The sequence below is a fragment of the Channa argus genome, chromosome 19 (genome assembly GCF_033026475.1).
Source record: "Channa argus isolate prfri chromosome 19, Channa argus male v1.0, whole genome shotgun sequence".
NCBI classification, from domain to species: Eukaryota; Metazoa; Chordata; class Actinopteri; order Anabantiformes; family Channidae; genus Channa; species Channa argus.
Genome location: NC_090215.1, coordinates 15,400,954 through 15,420,936, shown reverse-complemented (window position 1 = coordinate 15,420,936; position 19,983 = coordinate 15,400,954). Strand labels below are relative to the sequence as shown.

Sequence of the window (19,983 nt, the reverse complement as noted above, 5' to 3'; positions counted from 1 at the left end):
TGTCACTCCTCTTGGCTTGGTGAGGGTGTAGACATCCATCTGGCCTCTCGGATACACACAGCGTTGCCTTCTTTTTACTTTCCAGTGGGAAACTTCATAACTACATACACATGCTGCTCACAAAGTTCTTCACCTGCAGGTCAACAGCACTTCATTAAAAACACCATAACACAGGTCAGGGTGTTATTGTTTTTGTAGAAGTGAGAAAATAAAATGGAATGTTCTAAATATTTTAGATCCATGAGTTTGGAGCCTTATCATACACCATAAGACTATAGTGAGTTTTGTTAGTGGATGAGGAAAGATTTTCTTTCTCTCTCTTTTACACAATAAACTAGTCAATCCTCCATGATTTTTTTGAACTTTTCCGGGGATGTCAAGGCCCTAAAATGCCTAATTCCACTGCAGATTTTGCAGAAATTGGAATGTGTGTGTGTTTTGGTTTTCGTTTTTTAATGGTGAAATTGCAAAAATGTTGAATTTCTTGTGTGTGTGTTAGTGTGTGAGTTTGTGTGTCATGGATTCAAATGTGTATTCCAGTGTGAATAGACCTCACTGTTCTGTGTTCAAACACACATATGCAAGCTTCTTCACAAACACATGTGCACACTGTTTCTCATGCAACATCTACAATAAACTTACCACTAACTATGCTCGTTCAGCACTTGCAATAGATCTAGATGCAACAGCCACCATCACGGTGCTTTGGCTCGTCAGTTGTCTTCAAGGTTTTTATTTTTAGTCGATGTGTTTGGTTTGAGTTTCCCCACAATGTTGTGCACAGTGCACAAAGGTTTAAGGTTCTGGTGTTTTTGTAGAACATCAGGAAATCCTAGAAGTTCCAAGTGTCTCCTGCGTTTTAATAGCACCAACCTAAACCCCAGAAACCCTAGAAATAGGGCAATTCTTCTCTTCGTGTCATAAATAGATCCTCTTTCACGTAGCAACACAAAGCATTCTCAGACCTTTATCAGCAGCTCTGGTGTGTTGTAAATGAGGCGCTTAGAAACCGTATAGATTGATTGGCCAAAATTGCAAAGCCACACAGAATTTACGAGGACTGGTTGAATGTCTTGTCATCCTGTATTACCTTCTACTCACATGTGAACACTGAACTGAACCATGATTCAGCTTCCCAGCAGAAGGCATGAGCAGCCTGTCTTGTGTCCGTTTAGCTTGTCCACCTTTTTTGACAAAAACCTTGCTCTGCTCCATGACAAGTATAAATGAAACACTCCGTCACTCTTTTTTTTCTGTCTCCGCACACTCCTTCACCAAGCCTTGCCCCTTGTGCCCTGTAAATTCAAGAGCGTGTCTATGAACTGGCGCTGGTTGAGCAGCTCTCATGAAGTATATAATCACCATGGAGAGGCTCAGCTGCTCTCTTCACTCTGAGCCATTGGGCTCATTAGGCAAGGAATGTCACACTAAAGGCCACTTTGTACCAGCCCATGCAAGAGCTCCTCATTTTACATACAAAAATCTCAAGATCTGTAAAAAATATCTTAACCAATCATTTTGGAGTGAAGAAACACAGTTTCAGTCACACAGTGGAATGATGTGTCACTTTGATGTGTTTTGCTATGTTGTTGAAGTCATGGTTGGTTTTTAGTGTGTATAGTACTGAAAATAATAATTAAAAATAATATAAATTTAGAAAATGACAAAAGGTATGATTTCATTAAATACTAATCATCCACTTAAGTGAATGCCGGAATTCAGGATGGTTGCACATAGAGAAAAGCAAATTTTCTGATGGTACTACTGTTTTCCCGCAGCATCACCCCTTTTGCAGGCACCTGCATTGTATTATGACTGAGCATGTGCCGTTATGGTCAGAACTGTGCAGTGCCGGTCCAAGCCCAATAGACATTGGGGAAGGTTGCATTAGGAAGGGCAACAGTGTACAGTCTGTGCCAAATCAACATGCCGACGATGATCCGCTGTAGCGACCCTGAACTCACGGGATAAACCAAAAGGACAAAAAAGTAAAATAATTATTTTGCATTGTTGTTTTCATTTGTTCCTTTATTTCACTGCTGTAATAGGAGAGTGCAGGTGGAGGAGAACTAGAGAAATGGTTTTTCAATTTGTCGTTTGATGCAATGGTCAGCCCATTATTTCATGCTTTTGATTTTCCCTCTAATACACCAAAAGCCATTAAAATTTCCTGCTATGTCTTCATGTTCCACAGTTTAGTCATACCAGCCCATTTAGTTACAGCTGGCAATGTGTAATTTTCAGGAAAACACAAATCTTTACGTGTGTGTGTGTGTGTGTGTGTGTCTGTGTGCGTGTATTGTTACAGTTACATTTAATGTCACCCCACAAACCCTAACCCATACAAACGCCCCTTGTATTGAATGTTATACCGTAGCCTTATGAAAGGAAAACTCCTCTGAGCTCCTCCTCTTTAGAAGTACATGTCTGCGTTTGTGGATTGTGCAGGTGATTGGTGTGGGGGCACATTTCCACGAAGCGAGCCAAACATGCACACACAAGTATACGCCAGTGAGTGAAATGAGAGGGAGAGAGTGTGTGTGTGTGGGGGGGGGGCTTTTATTTAGAAGGCCATCAGTGAGTCATTCTCCTAAAGAGCACCCTCGGGTACTTGTCTCGCTGACATGCACGCAGTGGCTATCTCAAAACAAGGCTCACTGGTCAATGTTTAATGCTCCATAATTGGTTTTACTGACCACTGCTGCCTGCAAAATGCCAATCCTGATTTGAAGCCTCACAACTGAAGCTGACCACCACTGCAGTTCTTTTTCACTCATTTATTATGAAATGCAAGTTATATGTAATTCATTTGATCTGCTGGGAGCGCTTATTACAAAGATTACACTGCCAAAGTTCCCTGCATTCTTCTCCCTGTCTACTCTATGTAAACCTGCCCAGATGTAATCACAGTATATCATACTGAGTTGATTGTGACTGAAATGTGATTTTGTTACCTGAGTGCTGAGATTCATCTTGTCTCCTCTTTTCCTTTTTTTTTTTTGCTTTCTCTGTGTATTAGAGCACCATGAGCACTGTGGAGGAGGAGCCGGATCACATGATACCATGAAGACAAGCCTGCAGATCCTGCGCTGCCAGCTGCTGAGTGAGTGGCCCCAATGGGAGAGGTGACGAGGGCATCAGTAAGGTCTCCTGGATATGCAACCAGAGGCCCAGCATTCAAGTGGGCATTGCATATGCAGAGAGAGACTGGAACATAGCTGGGAAAATCCTGGTAGTATAAAACAAATGGCTGTATATCAGCGTTATTAACGAGCATGGAGCTCGTTAATACACGCAACAGTTTAATTAATCTGGCTGTGAACCGAAAAAAAGTGTGAACACACAGCACACATTACAATATTGCAGTAATTCTCATGTTTGACTCAGTCAGAGTAGATTGTTATTGTTTTGAAAGATTCAAAGATTTGAATAAATCTTAAATTAGTTTGTTATAAAATCATTCAAAGGTTTAGCATGTTGACCAGGGAGGGATTTCTTTATTTTCAGATAAGTAGCTTGTAGAAATTTGGTGTTAGAAACTACAGGTCTCCCTCCTCTTCGATGCCTGTATGAAAAATAATCCTTCTTTTTTCACTGGAGACCCTGTTGAATAGCTTCAGGGAGCCCCGGGAGATATCAGAAATTGTTCATGCAGTACTGAATCCCATTAGTTTCTGTTATACTAACAGTTTGTCCTTCTTTAGTGGACTCAAAGGATGGGATCAAGGCTCTGGGTATACTGAAGGTACGCAAAGCTGTGGCAGGCTACTAGTGCACAATGTAATACATGAACATGGAACATGGGGGTCGGTTGGGAACTCACAGTCTCTTGGACAGTTACCTAAAACAGAGTGGTGATTTAGTATTCACTCCCCAGCTCCACCTCAGGGCAGCAGAGCCACAGGTTGGCTCTAACAAATCTGCCCCAGTCCCTGAGAAGTGATAAACTTGTACTGAACTGCTGTGAGCAAGTGCTCTAAGCTGCAGCAGAGGTGGTGCGAGGTCACTTTGCAGGAGTTTAATCTAAAAAAATAAATAAATAGTGGGGGTCTGAGTCAAAACTGCAGACAAGCTTTGAAAAGAGGTTATATTGAGACCATATTTTTGTCCTGGTGAATCCAGTCTTCGTAAGCACAGCGCCCACACTTTCTTTCATGCGTTCAGTCACCGATCGAGCCGAGGTCTGAGTTTCCTCAGGTACGTTACACCTCATCCCTTTTATTCTGGGCCGAGCTGAGAGAAGCACATCAGATCTGCCTGTGTGCAGTACAGGGATACCTATAATTTCTCTCTCTGGACCAGCCATCTGTAGAAGACAGATGTGCCCCAACATCCTCAGGCTGCAGGCTTGAGGAGACGTGCTGCAGTTAGAGAACTGAGACGGCAGACATGGTATGACGCTTTCACTCCAATCTCTTCTGCATTTTCTAGTTTTCCAGTCTGCCAATGCTCTATACTTATGCCAGGATTTTGTTAAGACAGAGTACACCCAAATCAATGAAGATAACTTAATGTATTCTGTGTTTGCAGTTAATTAAATTCTTTCTTAACAAATAAGGCACATTGCTTTTTGAAATCAGCTCCTTAAGAATAAATGATAACTTGGTAGACTGGTTGGTGTACACAAGGACTGAGCAATCTCTCAATCTGACTCTGTGTCTTGTATAAATAAAAATGTTTCTTTAGGTCTGATGAAAATGTTAAAGTTCAGCGGAAAACATTGGAAGTTAATAGAGTTATATAACTGCAGGCCTGTAATTCAGTGTTGTCCCCAGATTCCAAAAGACTTCCTGTTTAAAGTTTCTCCTTCCTGTCCGATCTGGGGCTTGTGTCAGTTGTTCTAGCTAAATCATTATCCCAATAAACAGCAAAGGAGACTCTTTGTTGTACCTTGTTTTAGCGTTCTCCCTCTGCCTGATTTCCAGATAAACATGCCTGTGTTCTAAGCTGCTGTAACCTGACAAACAATTTGCCGAGAAACAAACAGGAAGCCATTATCCTGCTAAGAAAGCTTTCCCTCTTATCGCACGGCTCACATCTGTAGAGCCCTCCACCCCTCACCCCTCCCCACCCCGGCCCGTCGCTTCTACACCGCTCCGCCCATCCAGTTCTCGTCCAGGACCGCCCCAGTGGTCCACAGGATGTGTGTCCTATCTATGTGTTTCCTCCCATGAGACAGACACTCAGCCCAGAGTGGCAGATGACCCCACCCAGGAACAAACCAAAGGAATGTGCCGGTTTGTGCTACTGTAAAGATGCCACTCCATCAAACGCCCATGTGTTTTCCATGTCAAGTATGAAGACAGTTGTTATTCTTTCCTTTTGGTGTGAAATAGATGATGACCCCGAGTTTAACCATACGTATGAATTTTTTGTGTCTTCACAAAACACATGTTGATTACAGCAACTATGTGCTGTGACAAACCTGATAGAAGGTGGTGCAGATTGAGAGATAGAGAGAGAACAATGCATCTGTTTTTAAGTGTCATTGACAGGAGGAAGCCTGAGCATGTGAGGTCAAGCCCATCACCAACCCCCATGCTTAAAAGTTGTGCTCAGGGACATGGCACACTGTTTTTTTTAGGCATCGTTACAAGATTAAATGTGCTTGAAAAGTGGTGATTTAAGCTTTTCAAGTAAGAGAGTAGCTGATAACATGGATCAGTTAACGCTCCATTTAAGTATCTGTTTCGAAGCACCCCCAGCTTGTGTGTGTGTTTGCCCCTTTTTAAAGATACAAATAAAAGGTTTAACATTGCTGTTACTGTCAAGATGTGGCCTCTTTGAGAAACACAACATTTTTCGTGTGCTGTTATGTTGTGAAACTTTATGAAATAAGGAGAGTTTAGAAACAAGTCACTTCACTTTATGCCTCCAAGGTACAGGTCGGTATATTTTTTTCCCATATTTGACTAAACGCATTACCCCCTAACATTACCCCCTTTGATCTCTATAATGTTTTATTGTTTTCGAATAACCACAGTGCAGATTAATGAACATTAATAAACAACTGTGAATAAATTAGTGCTCAGTTTAATTATCCTCATAAGACAACCAACGTGCTGATTTTAAAATTAGCATCTTTACTGATTGAGCAGGTTTAGAATCACGATTAGTCTCATGGCAGGTGTCTGTGTGGAGAACAGTACAACAGAAAAGTGTCCTACACACAGAAAAGTGATTCACTGAATTATAAACATTCTGAACAAGCTTCATTTTGGATCAGTTGACAGTGAGTCAGTTTACATTTGTAGTCTCAGTGCAGCTCTGAGCTTGAAGGACGTGTACCAGTAGTAGGTGGAGGAGGTGGAGGGACAGTAGTAGTAGCAGTAAAAGTAACAGCGAGGGTTTTTTTTAAGCATTATACATCCAGGGAAGTGATCTCTCAACCCCGTGTTTGCATTCACATTCACATCAAGTAGTACTGTAGTAATAATTCAGGTAGTGGTAGTACTTACTGTGTGGTCGTATCAGTAGTGCAGTAGGTCCATTGAAGTCAGTCTGGGCTGATACTGCTCAGTCCAGGCATCATAATCCAGTCTTAGCAGCAGTAAGTCAGGCAGCTGATAAAAGGTTTTGTCCACCTGAAACTGATGGATCTGATCTGTCTCTGCAGCTCAACTCTGACAGCACAGCACAGCTTAAAATTAAAGGCTCCGGCAACCTTCAACAAAAAAAATGTCCCATCTAAGCCTTATGATTACTTTTTCTGTTGGCACATAGCCTCTATCCCCAAAATCCGTTACCCTGAATTTTTTTTTTTTTTTTAAAGAAGCAGAGCTGTGGTGTGTGTGTGTGTGTGTGTGTGTGTGTGTGTGTGTGTGTGTGTGTGTGTGTGTGTGTATATGAAGAGTCATTGCTATTCTGATGAGCACTGTAGATAAAACCTCCATTTGCCCAGAGGGATTTGTGGGGAATCCCATGGAGGTTTATCTGCTACTGTAGAGTGCTTGTGATTAACATAAAGGAGGCTAAATGTGATCAACGGCTGGGCAGTGAGGAGGACGTCTTTAATTACTGGTTATGGTTCAGTGCCCTGGGGCTTCCAAACTAGCAGTTCTACGTGTTTATCCCATTAGATCATTAGGTGGACATACAGTAATTCCCTTGGGTTCGGGTTCTGCATTGACATCCCAAGCATGGAGTTGATGATTTTATTCAGTGTGGCGTCCAACATGAGTCGCAGGCAAAGGTTCTGTGTCTTGCTCAAGGGCTGTCTGAGTTTTTTATTGATGGACACACACTGTTTATGTCTAGTCAGGCACATCAGAAAGCCTTTGCATGTGCTGGAAAATTGAAAGCAGAATCAGACAAAGGTTTGAAGTCACACAGAACTCTTCATCAGGCTTTCTCCGATACTTTAACACTTTTACCATATACAATAATTATCATATTGGTGTGATATTATACCTATACGTATCATAAACATATACCTGTCAGTGTGTTGCACTTTAGTAGGATCAGGTGACCTTGGTCACATTGTCATAGAGTGCATGTATTTTATCCACTATACAGTTTCTCTTTTATTTCCTGTCATACCGTACCGAGCAGGGAGATGACAGAGCAGTAACTGTTTGGAGGAACAGCCTGACGAACCATCACAAGCCTTATTGATGGATGATTTTGCAGCTTCTATTTTTGGCTTCCTGTAGAGCATCTAATTTAAATAGTGACACTGCCAGCTGCCTGCCGATGATGCAGCACAACCAGCCTGACATCAGCACTTGCTTCATAGGCATTTTGTCGCTGCACATGTTCGAGCCGCGTCGTGCTCCGTCGCGCATAGCGTGAGTTGACCCCTGGAAAACATAAGATAAGTGTCCCACCCTCTGTGGTGAGCAGCGTCCCTCAGGATTGATCCTGCAGCAGGGGGTGATAGGTTGCATACCTCACACTAAGTGCTCAGGTGTGATTGATTAGGCTGGTGAATTAGTCGTACTGTGACCCTTAACTTTACTGTTGCTCTGGAAAATAGTGTAAGCCTATGAGTGGACCCATGACATAAATGAGATGCAGAATCTTATCACCAAGAGTAAATGTTATGTTGTTTTCTATCACACCAGCGTAAGTATTGAGCCTAATAGTGAAGGATTGGTGGGACAAAGCCGGCATTGCATCAGTGCACAGCATCCTGCTTTGCAACATGATTTATTGATGTCCCCATTGGCAACAATGGAGGACTTCAACAGATGTCACTGGCTTGCTATGAATTCAAAAGAGCCCTAATTCAGCAGGTTTTCTGCATAAATCACCCCTGCTTCTATACACCTTGAGCTTGAGTTAAGTAAAAACAGATTTGCACCTTTAGTTAAATAAACAGAATAATCTCACAGTGATTTTACCTCGAGGTTGTTTGTCTTCAAGATATTTGCACGTGGGGTTCTGAGACGATCGCCTACCTGATAAAGACAATGAGGGCAACAGGTTGGCGTGAGTGATAACAGTGTTCGCTGCGTGCCGCCCTTCAGTCCCAGTAAGCGCGGACAAGGAGAAAGACCTTCAGTTCAGTGTCGCAACTCAAATCTGGCTGCTCGATTTTAGCTTTTTATTGTCCTCTTGTGAGTAAGGATTCTCTAGATTATTGTTGTTTGCCACCTCATCTCTTTTGTTGACGCTACTCTAAATGGCCTGATTCTGTTTGTGGGTGTTTTCGTGCTTGTGAGAAAATATCGTATGAGGCTAAAAACAGCCAACAAGCTCGATGGTGGAAGAAATCGTGCTGCTGAGAATGACAATTGTTTGAAAAAGTGCCTCCTACGCTCCCATAACTCTCACGCCTAATTTTTCCTTGAATGGCCTTTTTGCTTCTTGATCTAATGTGTCTAGTCCAACCTTTTTGATTTTTGTCTCATCGCTGATGAAACACCCACACGTCTCCCTCTCTTACTCTGTCCGGCATCTGTGGCATTTTTTCCTTGCACATTTTCCCACCCTGTCCAAGCCCTCTACTCTTACCCTTTTCTATCCTACTCTCTCATTTTCTTCCCAGTGCTTCAACTCAGTAATGGATGTTCGTAAAGTTCACATCTGTGGTTTTTTTGATCATTTCTCTTTTTAGTTAGTTCAGCCTTTCTCTCAGCTGCATGGAGGCCGAGCCAGGCTCTGTTTCTGTCTTCTGACGCTCTCCGTCCAGATGCATAACTGTTGAGACTACTGGTAACAAAAAAAATAAATAAATCAGCACAAGTGTAAACACAAACGGATACACATGTAATCCCTGCACACAGCAATTTAACAAACACTGTGTAGATCCAGACAGATGGCTTTCTAGTCAGACAAATCGAGGACTCACAGCAGGGGGTCAGATTTAGTTAAAAATTAAGAGGCTGATGCTACTCACTATACCACTGCTCCATGTTTCATTTATTTGTTACTTCTTAAACCTGCCCTTTAAGGCACACTGAAGATGCTCAGTTGCTGTACATTGGTAGTAGTTGGGTCATTTACCAGTTTTTTTTTTTATTATTTTTTTTAATTTTAGGCAGTTCCTTTTGATGCCGATGGTACAACTCTGAATTTAAGCAGTTTGTTTATGCAAGCATCTGTGTAGGGTGACACATACTCACCATAGGGAGGAATTACATCAGTACACCATTGCCGATACAGCTACAGCTACTTTGACTCTCAGGGCCCTAACCCTAATTGTTAGACGCAAATGGCTAATTCTGGCACTCCGTTCCGCCATTACTTCACTGATTTTTTTCTACCTCTTGCATGTGTGCAGACTCACTGACACGGTGCCAGGAAACACGTGTATTGGCTTGTTATTTTGACCTTTAATGATGAGATAGCGAGATTGAAGTCAAACAAGAAGTCTCAGAAATTCTCATTGACCTCAGATCCCAAAACAGTGGCTGATACTGAATCTTATCAGCTCTAATGAATACAGTAAATGTGCAGTAAGAAGTCAAGGAAAAGCCAACTTAAAAAGCAGAGTTTCTCCTTTAACATTTTACATGTTATGCTTATTAAAAATGCAAATTGACCAAACTGCAAAGCCACAAATCTCCATGTTGGTTATAGATTAGGATGAAATTGTATTTTATGATGTTACCAGTTATCTATTCCAATCAAAACAGTGTGTTTCTCTTCATCTGTGTGCCAGAGCATTTGATTTGCCCAATTCAGATATAATTTTGTTTATAAAGGGAGTCTGGCTGTTGTGTTTTATTCAGAGTGTCAGGTTGCCAGGATGTGTCGGGCAGCTCTGGGTACTGATTGAAGGTGTGACTCAGGCCAGATTACATCATGGTAAACATTCCCACTCCTAATTGGCCTCTTTAATCTCTTTTAGTTGCCTTTTTAGTATTGAAAAACACTTTCTCTCCAACCATTGCACATGTAGGACACGTTTCTTACTCCTCTTTTTGTTTTTTTCTCTTCTCTTGTTTTTGTTCACCATCTTGTCTTGTGAACATCTGAAGTGGGCTTATCCTGTCCATTTGTCCTAATGGGACTACTGTTCACATTATTGATGATCAACCACAGCCCAAACGCTTTGGCTTTGATTGCTTGGGTTCGTCTGTGTTCCTTAGCTAAAGGATCATCTCAGGAAAGACGAGCAGTCATAAATCAGGGATGGCCATGTGTGTTATCTCCTCTGTGATGGGTCTGGTGCAGGCTCCATGGATTAGAAACGTGACAGACTTGGCTAATAGAAGACAGTGGGGGAGTCGTCGCTCCTGGTAGTCTGTGTGATTGAGTATGGAGGAATATGATTAATGATTCAGAAGTTGAATTTAAATAATCAGTGCTTCTGTGGTGTATTTTAAAGCCCACAGTGAACGGAAAGGAAAGGCAAAGAAATTTAAGTGTATTGATTAAATGTTGTCTGTTCTTGGGCTGTTAGGTTTTGAAAAGATATGTCTACTTTTTTGTGTTCAACCATCTCCTTCTCCTCTGCCCCTCTTGCAAATAGAAACTTGGTTTCCATAGTTACCATAGTTGAGGGAGCACAATAGCTAAGCAATGACCACAGCATCTCAGTAACATTAGCTTAGTCTGAGTTTTTTATTAGTCTTATCTTTTTCATTTTGCCTCTCTTCAAGGCTTTTCCTGTCACATAAGCAAGAAATTATCTGAGTCTGTGAGTGTGTATGTATGTGCGTGTGCGCGCGCCCATGTAAGACTGTGGCAAACACAGACTGGTTCGTCCGATTAGAGAAAATCAAAGTGACTGCATGCAGATTACTATGAGCATTTTTTCATTAGTAATAAAGTCCTATTCTCCTCACAAGTATTGTGATGCAGCATGAAGTTATACAGTATGTTATTTCATAAACCTCCATTCTTATTCTTGTTTTCCTGCTGGAATGACTGGTCTTGGGGCTGAGAGCCGCAGACATATTTGTGATGTCAGAAAATGCATCAAATGCATTTGTGGTTTTGTGACTTTATGATTTATTACCAATAAAGAAATATAGAAGGATAGCTTTAAAGCAACTCAGAAATTATGGTTTGGACAAAAATATATAATACTACTTTGTGTTAAAAGAATTCATGTACTAAAGGTGGCATCCTCATTTTTTTTTCAGCTCAGCATCATGTAGCTCAAACATGCTACATAACATCATTCAGATAGGGTTTAAATTATGTCAGGTTTTCACTAATGCTTGTTGTGTTTTGAGCTGAATGCATATTAACGGTCCAGTGGGAACTCTGGTAATGTGTCACATTAGTGGTTTTTAACGATGTCAATAAGAGGTGGAGAGGGGGGAAGAAACTGGAAATTAATAGTCTCCGGCATTTGCCTCCCTCCTGTGACTTAAGCCATCTAGATATACATAATAGGACCGATATCCTCTAAAGATGCTTGCTGATGACATGACGCAGCCTCATTATTGACTTGAGCTCAAGAAAGTAAATCTGCCAGGTTCGATAAGGTGGTTTTAGCATGTAAAGTAGGCTGTTTTGACATTAACACTGTCAAGAATTCACTGTGGAAATATATACATATTTTTTTATCCTTTTTGTCTTACTGAGCATGAAACAGCTGTATTTCCACTCATGTTCTGGGTAACAGTGGTTCTTGGTGATAAAGAGAACCTTATTTTTAAATACAGGAAATCAACAGGCTTGAATGACAGCTGCATTAGAAAAACTTGTCTTGCAAAGTCAGCTCAGTGACGTATTTCTGCACAGTAACAAAACAGTCGCAGAAGCACAGACAGCTGCTGCTTTATACATGCAGTTTCACTTGAACTAGTGAATAATGCAGTTAATAAAGTAATAAAATCTAGTTAAACTAGGTGAGTGACAAAGTGTGCGGTTTAGAAGATTAACGGCTGAGGAGCTTAATGAGGGCGAGACAAGGTTACCTGTCTCTTCTAAACACCTTAGCAGTGGATTTTTAGCTGCCGGGCTCGTCACGTTTTGCAGTGTAGGATGCATTCAGAAAAGATTCGTAATTCATGAAGCAGTGTTTCTCTCTCAATTTGTGCAGGTGTTCTAGCATTCCTAGCAATGCCAGTAGGACTGGTGTCATCAGCACAGGGGCTGTACCTCAGCCAGACACCCCAGGACTCTGTCTCCATGGCACCTGCCCACAGCAACCCCCTTTTTCCCCCTGAACCTCCCCGCCTGGACTGGTATCATGATGTCTCCAGCAGTGGGGAATGGTCATCCAAAGGAGGCATTCAACCCTCAAACATCATTCTCCCTACTGTCGCACTCCACCGTTCAGCCTGGCTTCACACCACCCAAACCTCCAGCATGGCTCTTGAAGTACCTCCCATTCATGACACAAATACTGTCACCCCAACTGAAAGCCACATGAATCAGCCCCTGGAGTCTAGTTCTGATATTGTAGACCAAGGTCACATACGCAAATTGGTGAGCGTCCTGCGAGCCCATAACCCAGTTACTATCAGTACTAACCAGGCCAGGAGCAGCAGCCCTAAATTTCCCAGCAAAGTGATCCCAAATATAGATGTGGAATCTACTGCCAGAAGGGCTCCAAACCCCCTAGCTCTTATGTCCAGATCTGGATCAGACAGAGGAGATACACTTACTACAAACCATGTAGAGCCTCAGAATTTGGGTGTAAAGGAAACAACTGACCCCAGCCAGTATGTTCCAGATCTGCAGACCTCCCCACTTTTATTTTCATCAATAGATGGTGATCCTGCACTTGGCCTCAGGGAGAATGCTCAGGGTGTTCCAGAGGTGGCTGCGCGTTACGCTGTCAACCTGAGGCAGGTCCGTGAAGTGAACGAGCAACAGTCAAGCTCTGACTCCCTCATGAAAGCACGAGACAATACTACTGTGTCCACTGCAGCCCTGTCCAGTGAGCCGAGCTTCGAAACTACAGTCATCCCAAACAGCAACACTTCAAACGGTGAGATGACTACTACGGTAGATTATAGACAGGATGTTCGAGGTAACAGCACAGACGGTCACCATTTAGGGGAGTCGTTGGTGAATCAAACTGCAGATGGAGGCCTCCTCTCTGACAGCTCAACTGAGGGGGCGTCTGCTCAGGGGAACACCTCGGAGGCCTCGTCCTCAGCCAGTGGGAACTTTCTGAACCGGCAGGTGCCTGCCACCACCCAGGACCCCTGGGCGGCCGGAAACAGCTCGGGCCCCACCGTGGACTCCCCGCCGTCCCGCATGGAAATCTGTTTGAGCAGGATGGACATTGTGTGGATCGTGCTGGCCATCAGCGTGCCTGTGTCCTCGTGTTGTAAGTAATCTCAGAACAGCTTGAAAATTATTAAATAAGGAATGCAAATGTGCTAAAGGGGTTCAACATTTTAACAAACTTTTTTGTGTTCACGAGTCAAGCCACTCTCACAATGATATGCAAAGTACAGATCTACAGTATCCCTAGCAGCAGCATCGCTTAGTTTAGCAGAAAGAGTAGCTGGCCTTCAAAATTACAAAATGCATTGGATCACTGTAAGAAATAGTTCAACATATAACCAACAAGGCCATCTTTATTCAGTCTAGCCCTGGTTTGACATTGACTCCTCCTTGCATTGACCAATTTGGCATTTAGTGACGGATGTTTCCTACCATCCTGATTCTGCTTAGTAAACAATGTTCGACTGGAAACGTGTAATCTGAAAATGTGCCTCAGTTGGATAAAACTCTAAAGGGAAGTTTGGCCTTGTGTACACAGACCATAACATTGATCAATTGCACAAAGTTTCCTCAGTTTTATTTCTTCACTGTACATTTCCTAGACGCCTTTTTTTAGCCTCCAGACACCTTTCAGGGCCTGATCTTTTTTTTTTTTTTGCATTAAATTGGATTGAATGTAGTGTAATAACATAACAGCAAGGTAGAGGCCGTCTTTCCCATTGAGTAGTAGGTGTTATACTATAAGCAAAGTCCAGTTTTTTGGGATTTTGGTCTGTTCGAGATGGAGAAACAAATACTTCTTGCCTACTTTGATAATATTACTTGTAATATTCCTCATTACTGTATGTTTTTTGGGAGAGCTGACAGCTTGGTTGTTTCAGATAGCTCTAAATTACTACAAGGCACATCACAAGTACCCATTTCTAACAGTATTTTAAGGTGGATGCTTTTTGTTTGAACCACACTTTATTCTACAGTAGCAGTGGCATGTTGTCCTGAAACATGACAGCCTCTACCTGAGCAGCTAGTGTGGGTGTTTTCAGAGGCTATTTGAAGCATATGCTCTTCCAGCTACTGTACTAACTCTCGTTTTCTTTTCCTGCCTCTGTCTGCTGTAGCTGTGCTATTGACTGTGTGCTGTATGAGGAGGAAGAAGAAGTCGTCAAGTCAGGATAACAACCTCAGCTACTGGAACAACGCCATCACCATGGATTACTTCAGCAGGCACGCTGTGGAGCTGCCCAGAGAGATACACACTCTGGAGAGTGAGGTACAAACTCCTGGCACATTAGCGTACATCACTGCAAACTCAAGTGCTGGGACATTTAGTTGATGTTTCAGTAACTGTCAGCAGAGGGGTTTTAATGTGTGTGGAAACAACAAGAGGATCCAAGTCCAGCATCCTCCAGCAAGACTCTAGGCCTGCTAAGGTGCACTTGAGCTTGAATCTCTATTACTACGATTTATTGGGATGCTTTTCAGAACAAGCAAAAGGACAATCTTCTTTCAGGGAATCTGCTAGATTCTGTACTGATCCTTTGACACTTTCACAGAATAGCAGTATACGATCAGTGCATACTTTTCTAATATATGGTACAATCTGCTCTTTAAATCTTAATGAAATTACTCATATTACTGATGGAATTAAAATGTCCAACTTTATTCCAATGAAATGTGTCAGAACAGTCTAATCACACAGCATCCTTTGGCCTGTCAGTTCATTCTACTCTCCAGAGTTATAACCTAACGTGCGACACTGTAAACAAACATCATGTTAGGGTGCAAGCAGCAATACTAATCACTCCCCTTGGCCTATTGGCCCAGTGCACATGAGCCCCATCAAAAACAAGATGATCATAGGGTAAATCATATTAAGCTGATCCACAAATTCCTAAAGGACGCACTTTAAAGGTTCACCAAATACTATCACAAATCTTCTATACAGTATATTCTTAGCTGACACACACATATTCTGTACATAGTTCACCAAAGAGTTTTATTAAATCATTAATAATTAAAAAGCCAGGTCCATATACTACATTCAGAAGTCCAGAACTAATGTAGAATTATATTAATTCTGTATGTATTTTTTTTTTTTCATTCATTTAGCAAAGCAAGATCACAAGTTCTTCTTTTGCAATACCTTTATCAGTTACTAGGGCAAAGGTACTAGTGCATGATATCTTTGTAGTTTTGCAGAGTAATTTAACCCATAACAGCTGCATTAAAAAGCTAAGTGTTGCTGCCAAATGTAAGTTTTAAGTTACCAGTGAGCATAAGACTTTTTCGTCACGGTAGTCAAACATTGTTTTGTGATTCCACTTTGTTTTTGTGTTAAGTTTGACATGATATTTGCTCTTTGTTATGATGGTCAATTATGGCCTTATAAGAAATCATACTGTGTAGTATGTAAAGTGGTTTATTGGAGCTGGGGAACTGCTTTTGGATTATCTGAGCTTTTTGGTGCATGACACCGCCATCTGTTGGAAATGGTAGTATATAGCAGTCACGCATTTCAGTGAGTATTACATCTGCCATCTGCCTCCTTTTCTTTCCTGTGTCATTTTTACTTGTTATTATTTTGTCTATTTTACCATGTTCTTATCATCTTATGTCCAGTGACATTTTGGCTGTGTCTTGTTTCTTTTATTCCTCTTCTGTTGTATAATTTGCATTCCTTAGCCACATGTCCGGGAGACAGAAGAGGGAATCTGAGGTTGGATCATGTGTAGGATGACACCCAGGTGTTGTTTTTTCCTCTGCTTTACCTGTCTCCATCCTTATAGATTCCCTAGTGCGATAGGTAGATGAGAGTGCTCAGGGAGAAATGCTTATATACCTAAATGACTGTGTTAGTGTTTTATTGGGGCGTACTGCTAAAATGAGTTCATTCCTGCTGCAAAACCAATCATTTTGTTTTCCACACCTCCCTTCTCCAGCACTGCCTCATTACTGCTGACTCACCACTGTTCCCCCGAGTCATCCCTCCCTTTTGTCTCTCCAGCTTTTACATCTTCCCCTCTGCCTCCCTTTGTATCTCTGTTCATCAAGCTTTGTCAGATATCTTTGTTCCACATCTCCTTAAAAGCTCCGGGGTGCACCAAACCCATATTTCTTTCCTTCCACTTCCACATTAACCTGTATGACTCTGCTCACGGCCTGTAGTATGACTTAGATACAGTAGACTGCAGTATGTACCCTAATGGCGAGACCTGAAGCACGAATCATAACTCACACCTATTGTTTAACAGTACACTTACATTTTCTCTGTGTGTGCATGTGCATTTGCAGGACCAGGACACCTGTCTACCCCCTAATGGAGACTACAGCGGGAGCAGTGTGGTCCTTGTTAACCCTTTCTGCCAGGAGACCCTCTTTATCAACAGAGACAAAGCTTCTGCCATCTAGAGACAGAAAAAGAGAGGCACTATTGGATCCTCCTCTTCTACTCCCTCTGCTGTTATTGTCTATTTTATAAATGTGGTAAATATTCAGAGACTTTGACTTTATACTGTACTATAAACACAAAGAGCAACCTGAAAGAAGAGTGATGTAAACAACACTATTTACTATGAGAATGCACTTGCATATTTTTCTGATGTACATTTTCTACAAAAGGCTTAATTGTGATAAAGGGTTTTTATTGTCTTTATAAAACACAGAGTATATGTTGTTTTGTTTCATTACAGTGGCTTGATGGTAATTGCACTGTGGATGTTGCCACATGAAACCTGCTTTAGAGAGAGAGAGAGAAACATGCTATGAAACCATTTAAAACTGTTCTTTTTCATTTTATGTTTCCTTTAAGATCAATTCCAAAATACTTATAGCCTGTTGAACTTGAATATAGCACCTATACTTTTGGGGGGGGGAATAGTATATAGAGTATGAAATCAGGGTCTGTATTTATCAAACTTCTAAGAAATACATAATTCTCCAAAAAAAAAAAAAATTTTTAAAAAGAGTCAGCAGACATATTTATAATGCAACTTACTGCTACGTACAGCAGAGTGCAAGAATAACCTTTAAGAGCAAATCTCAAGTGCTCAAATGATTAATCACATGTATGCTTAGACTAGACACCAGATTTACCCTGGGTGCATTTTTGTTGCATGGCATCATTATCTCCGGGAGCAACAAAAATTTGAAATTTATAATATAGTACATAACACATTGTAATAGTAATGATTATTATTAGTCTCACCTAAAGAGCCAGAATATGCTTAAAATGATAAAATTTGTAGTTAAAAGCAAACCTATAAAATTAAAACACAATGGCAGAAGAGAGTAAAAGCATAGAATCCAACACTACAATCAGTGTTAACTGGTTGCAAATACACTATAAATACACAATAATAGATTAGATAATGGCAAATATAAATATATTAATAAAAATATAACAAAACAGCAGCAGGAAAGAACTTTGCTGTTATTAAGAAGGTACAGCAGAGAACCCTTAGTACCATGATATGTAGGGATGCTATTTGAAAATGTAGTACCATTAATATAAGGGCAGATAGTGAAGCTGGGTGGAACATGAGTGTAAACTAGATAAGTGCCAATTTTATTGTGTACACCACTGATAAATAGAAAAAAAAAAAGATAAAACGTGGTGTAACATCTTATTAAGTACAAATAGTATTTCCAGGCTACATAAATTATCAAGCTAATGTATATTCAGTGTGGCCAATTATATTTTGTACATACATTTCATAACAGGACTCTGAATTTGATTTGTCTGCGATTGGCAATAGGTTTATGGTCGTGAATTTCAGAGCCTTTTAAATCATAAGAAATTAGTTGAATAGATTATAAATCTTAGGTTTGTGAGTATGAGCCGGTTTTATTTTTGAGCAGTTTGATAAACACGGGCCCAGTTGTTAATGGTCATTTGAGGTCTGCATCGGGCAGTTTTAAGATGATGCATCTGTCAATCAATTGTAATGGATGGTTAAAATGGCTTCCCCCCATTGGGTCACCAGCTTCTCCTATGAGGGACCACATAGATGTCTTAATTCCATATGTTGGCCCTTTATATATATGAGTATGTGTGAATGCCCTGTTTGTGCATGTAATCATACTGTGTGTGTGTTCGTGTGTGTGAGCATATTGTAAAGTGTGAATGGATGAGGTCAAATGTGCTGCCCCCTTAACCAAATAACACTTTTACTTTAAATTAAGTAAGGCTTTGCATCAGCGTGTGTGTGTGTGTTCCTATTTAGCTATTTCTGTCGGTCTGTCAGTCAGTCTGCCTGTCTGTCTCCTGTCTGTTTCGTGAAGTTGCTACTGGGTATAGTCCAGTTTAAGAGAGTTTGACATCGCTGTAGGAAACTATTAGACCAATCCTTGGTGTCTCCCCTCATAAATAATGTGTTTTGTCCATTAATGCAAGTTGTGTTTTGTTAAATGTCGAATGATTGTGAATTACTTGCTGGGCCACATAATACTGTATGTGTTAGAGATTGTCAAAAATCCTGATCAATAAAAACACAAAGATAAATAATGTCTGCTGAATATTTACTGTGAGCACATATGGAAGCAGTTGACTTGTGGTCCTTCTATCACCTATTTTAGCATTGCTGCAGTTTTATTCAATAATCAATGCTGCCTGCCTCTATTGTCGCTAACGATTTTCTGCATTGTGAGATGCTGTTTTAAAATCACTGATTCAAACGGTGATGGTGAATAACACAGTTAAACATATTGATAATTGCTGCATTTGATGCTCACAGCTGGGCTTGTTGTTTTGCACGCTCAAAAAATGGATATTTTACAAAATGTTCAGTGGCACGGTGGAACAGTGTTTGACATTATGTATTTTTTGTACTATAGTATACACTGTACTTTTTACTGCTGAGCAATAAAACAGACAAAAAACATGGACTGTTTTGTTTGTCTGATTCCTTTTCTAAAACAGACCAAAAACGGGGAGGTTGAGCAGTAAACCTACAGAATGTTGGTAAGGCAGTTGTCCACGGAACACCGGGTCAGGGGTTTGATTCCTCGTCCCGGCTACATGTCAGTGTTCTCAGGCAAGACACTGAACCCCAAGTTGCTCCCGGTGGATCAGGTGAGCACCTTGCATGGCAGCCACCGCCATCGGTGTGTGTGTGAATGGGTGAGCAGGAAGCAACATTGTAAAGCGCTTTCGATAAAAGTGCTATATAAGTGGCCATTTACCATATAACAAAGCAATGTAAACCGTCTTGCCAACCAAAGCAAATCTATTGATGCAGTGAACTGGAATTTTCTCTTTGTGCAGCAGGGGTCAAGGGACCTGAAGCTCTGGGAATATGACATCAATTCAATAATCTGTTTACAAGCCTGCTTTCCTGCTGAGGAGAGGCTTATTTTGTAGTCTGTAATATTTACAGATCTGATGGTTAAATCTGGCAAACCCTT

The 19,983-nt window shown here is 41.2% G+C and overlaps 1 protein-coding gene across 3 annotated transcripts in view; it reads left to right on the top strand.

The window, feature by feature from the left end:
• The window catches only part of topbp1 (DNA topoisomerase II binding protein 1), a 55,404-nt gene extending 35,940 nt beyond the window's left edge, over nt 1-19,464 (top strand). For 2 of the 3 annotated variants that reach the window (XM_067486783.1, XM_067486782.1), the window contains exons 29-30: nt 3,020-3,103; nt 16,873-19,464. Coding sequence is in view for 1 of the 3 variants with exons in the window: in XM_067486784.1 (XP_067342885.1) it covers nt 3,064-3,103; nt 12,443-13,681; nt 14,700-14,851; nt 16,873-16,989 (1,548 nt within the window). In the remaining 2 variants the exon portion in view is untranslated. Of the gene's footprint in view, nt 1-3,019; nt 3,104-12,442; nt 13,682-14,699; nt 14,852-16,872 lie in introns of all 3 variants that reach the window. The other variant, XM_067486784.1, reaches the window with a different exon arrangement.
• Nucleotides 19,465-19,983: the final 519 nt, after the last annotated feature.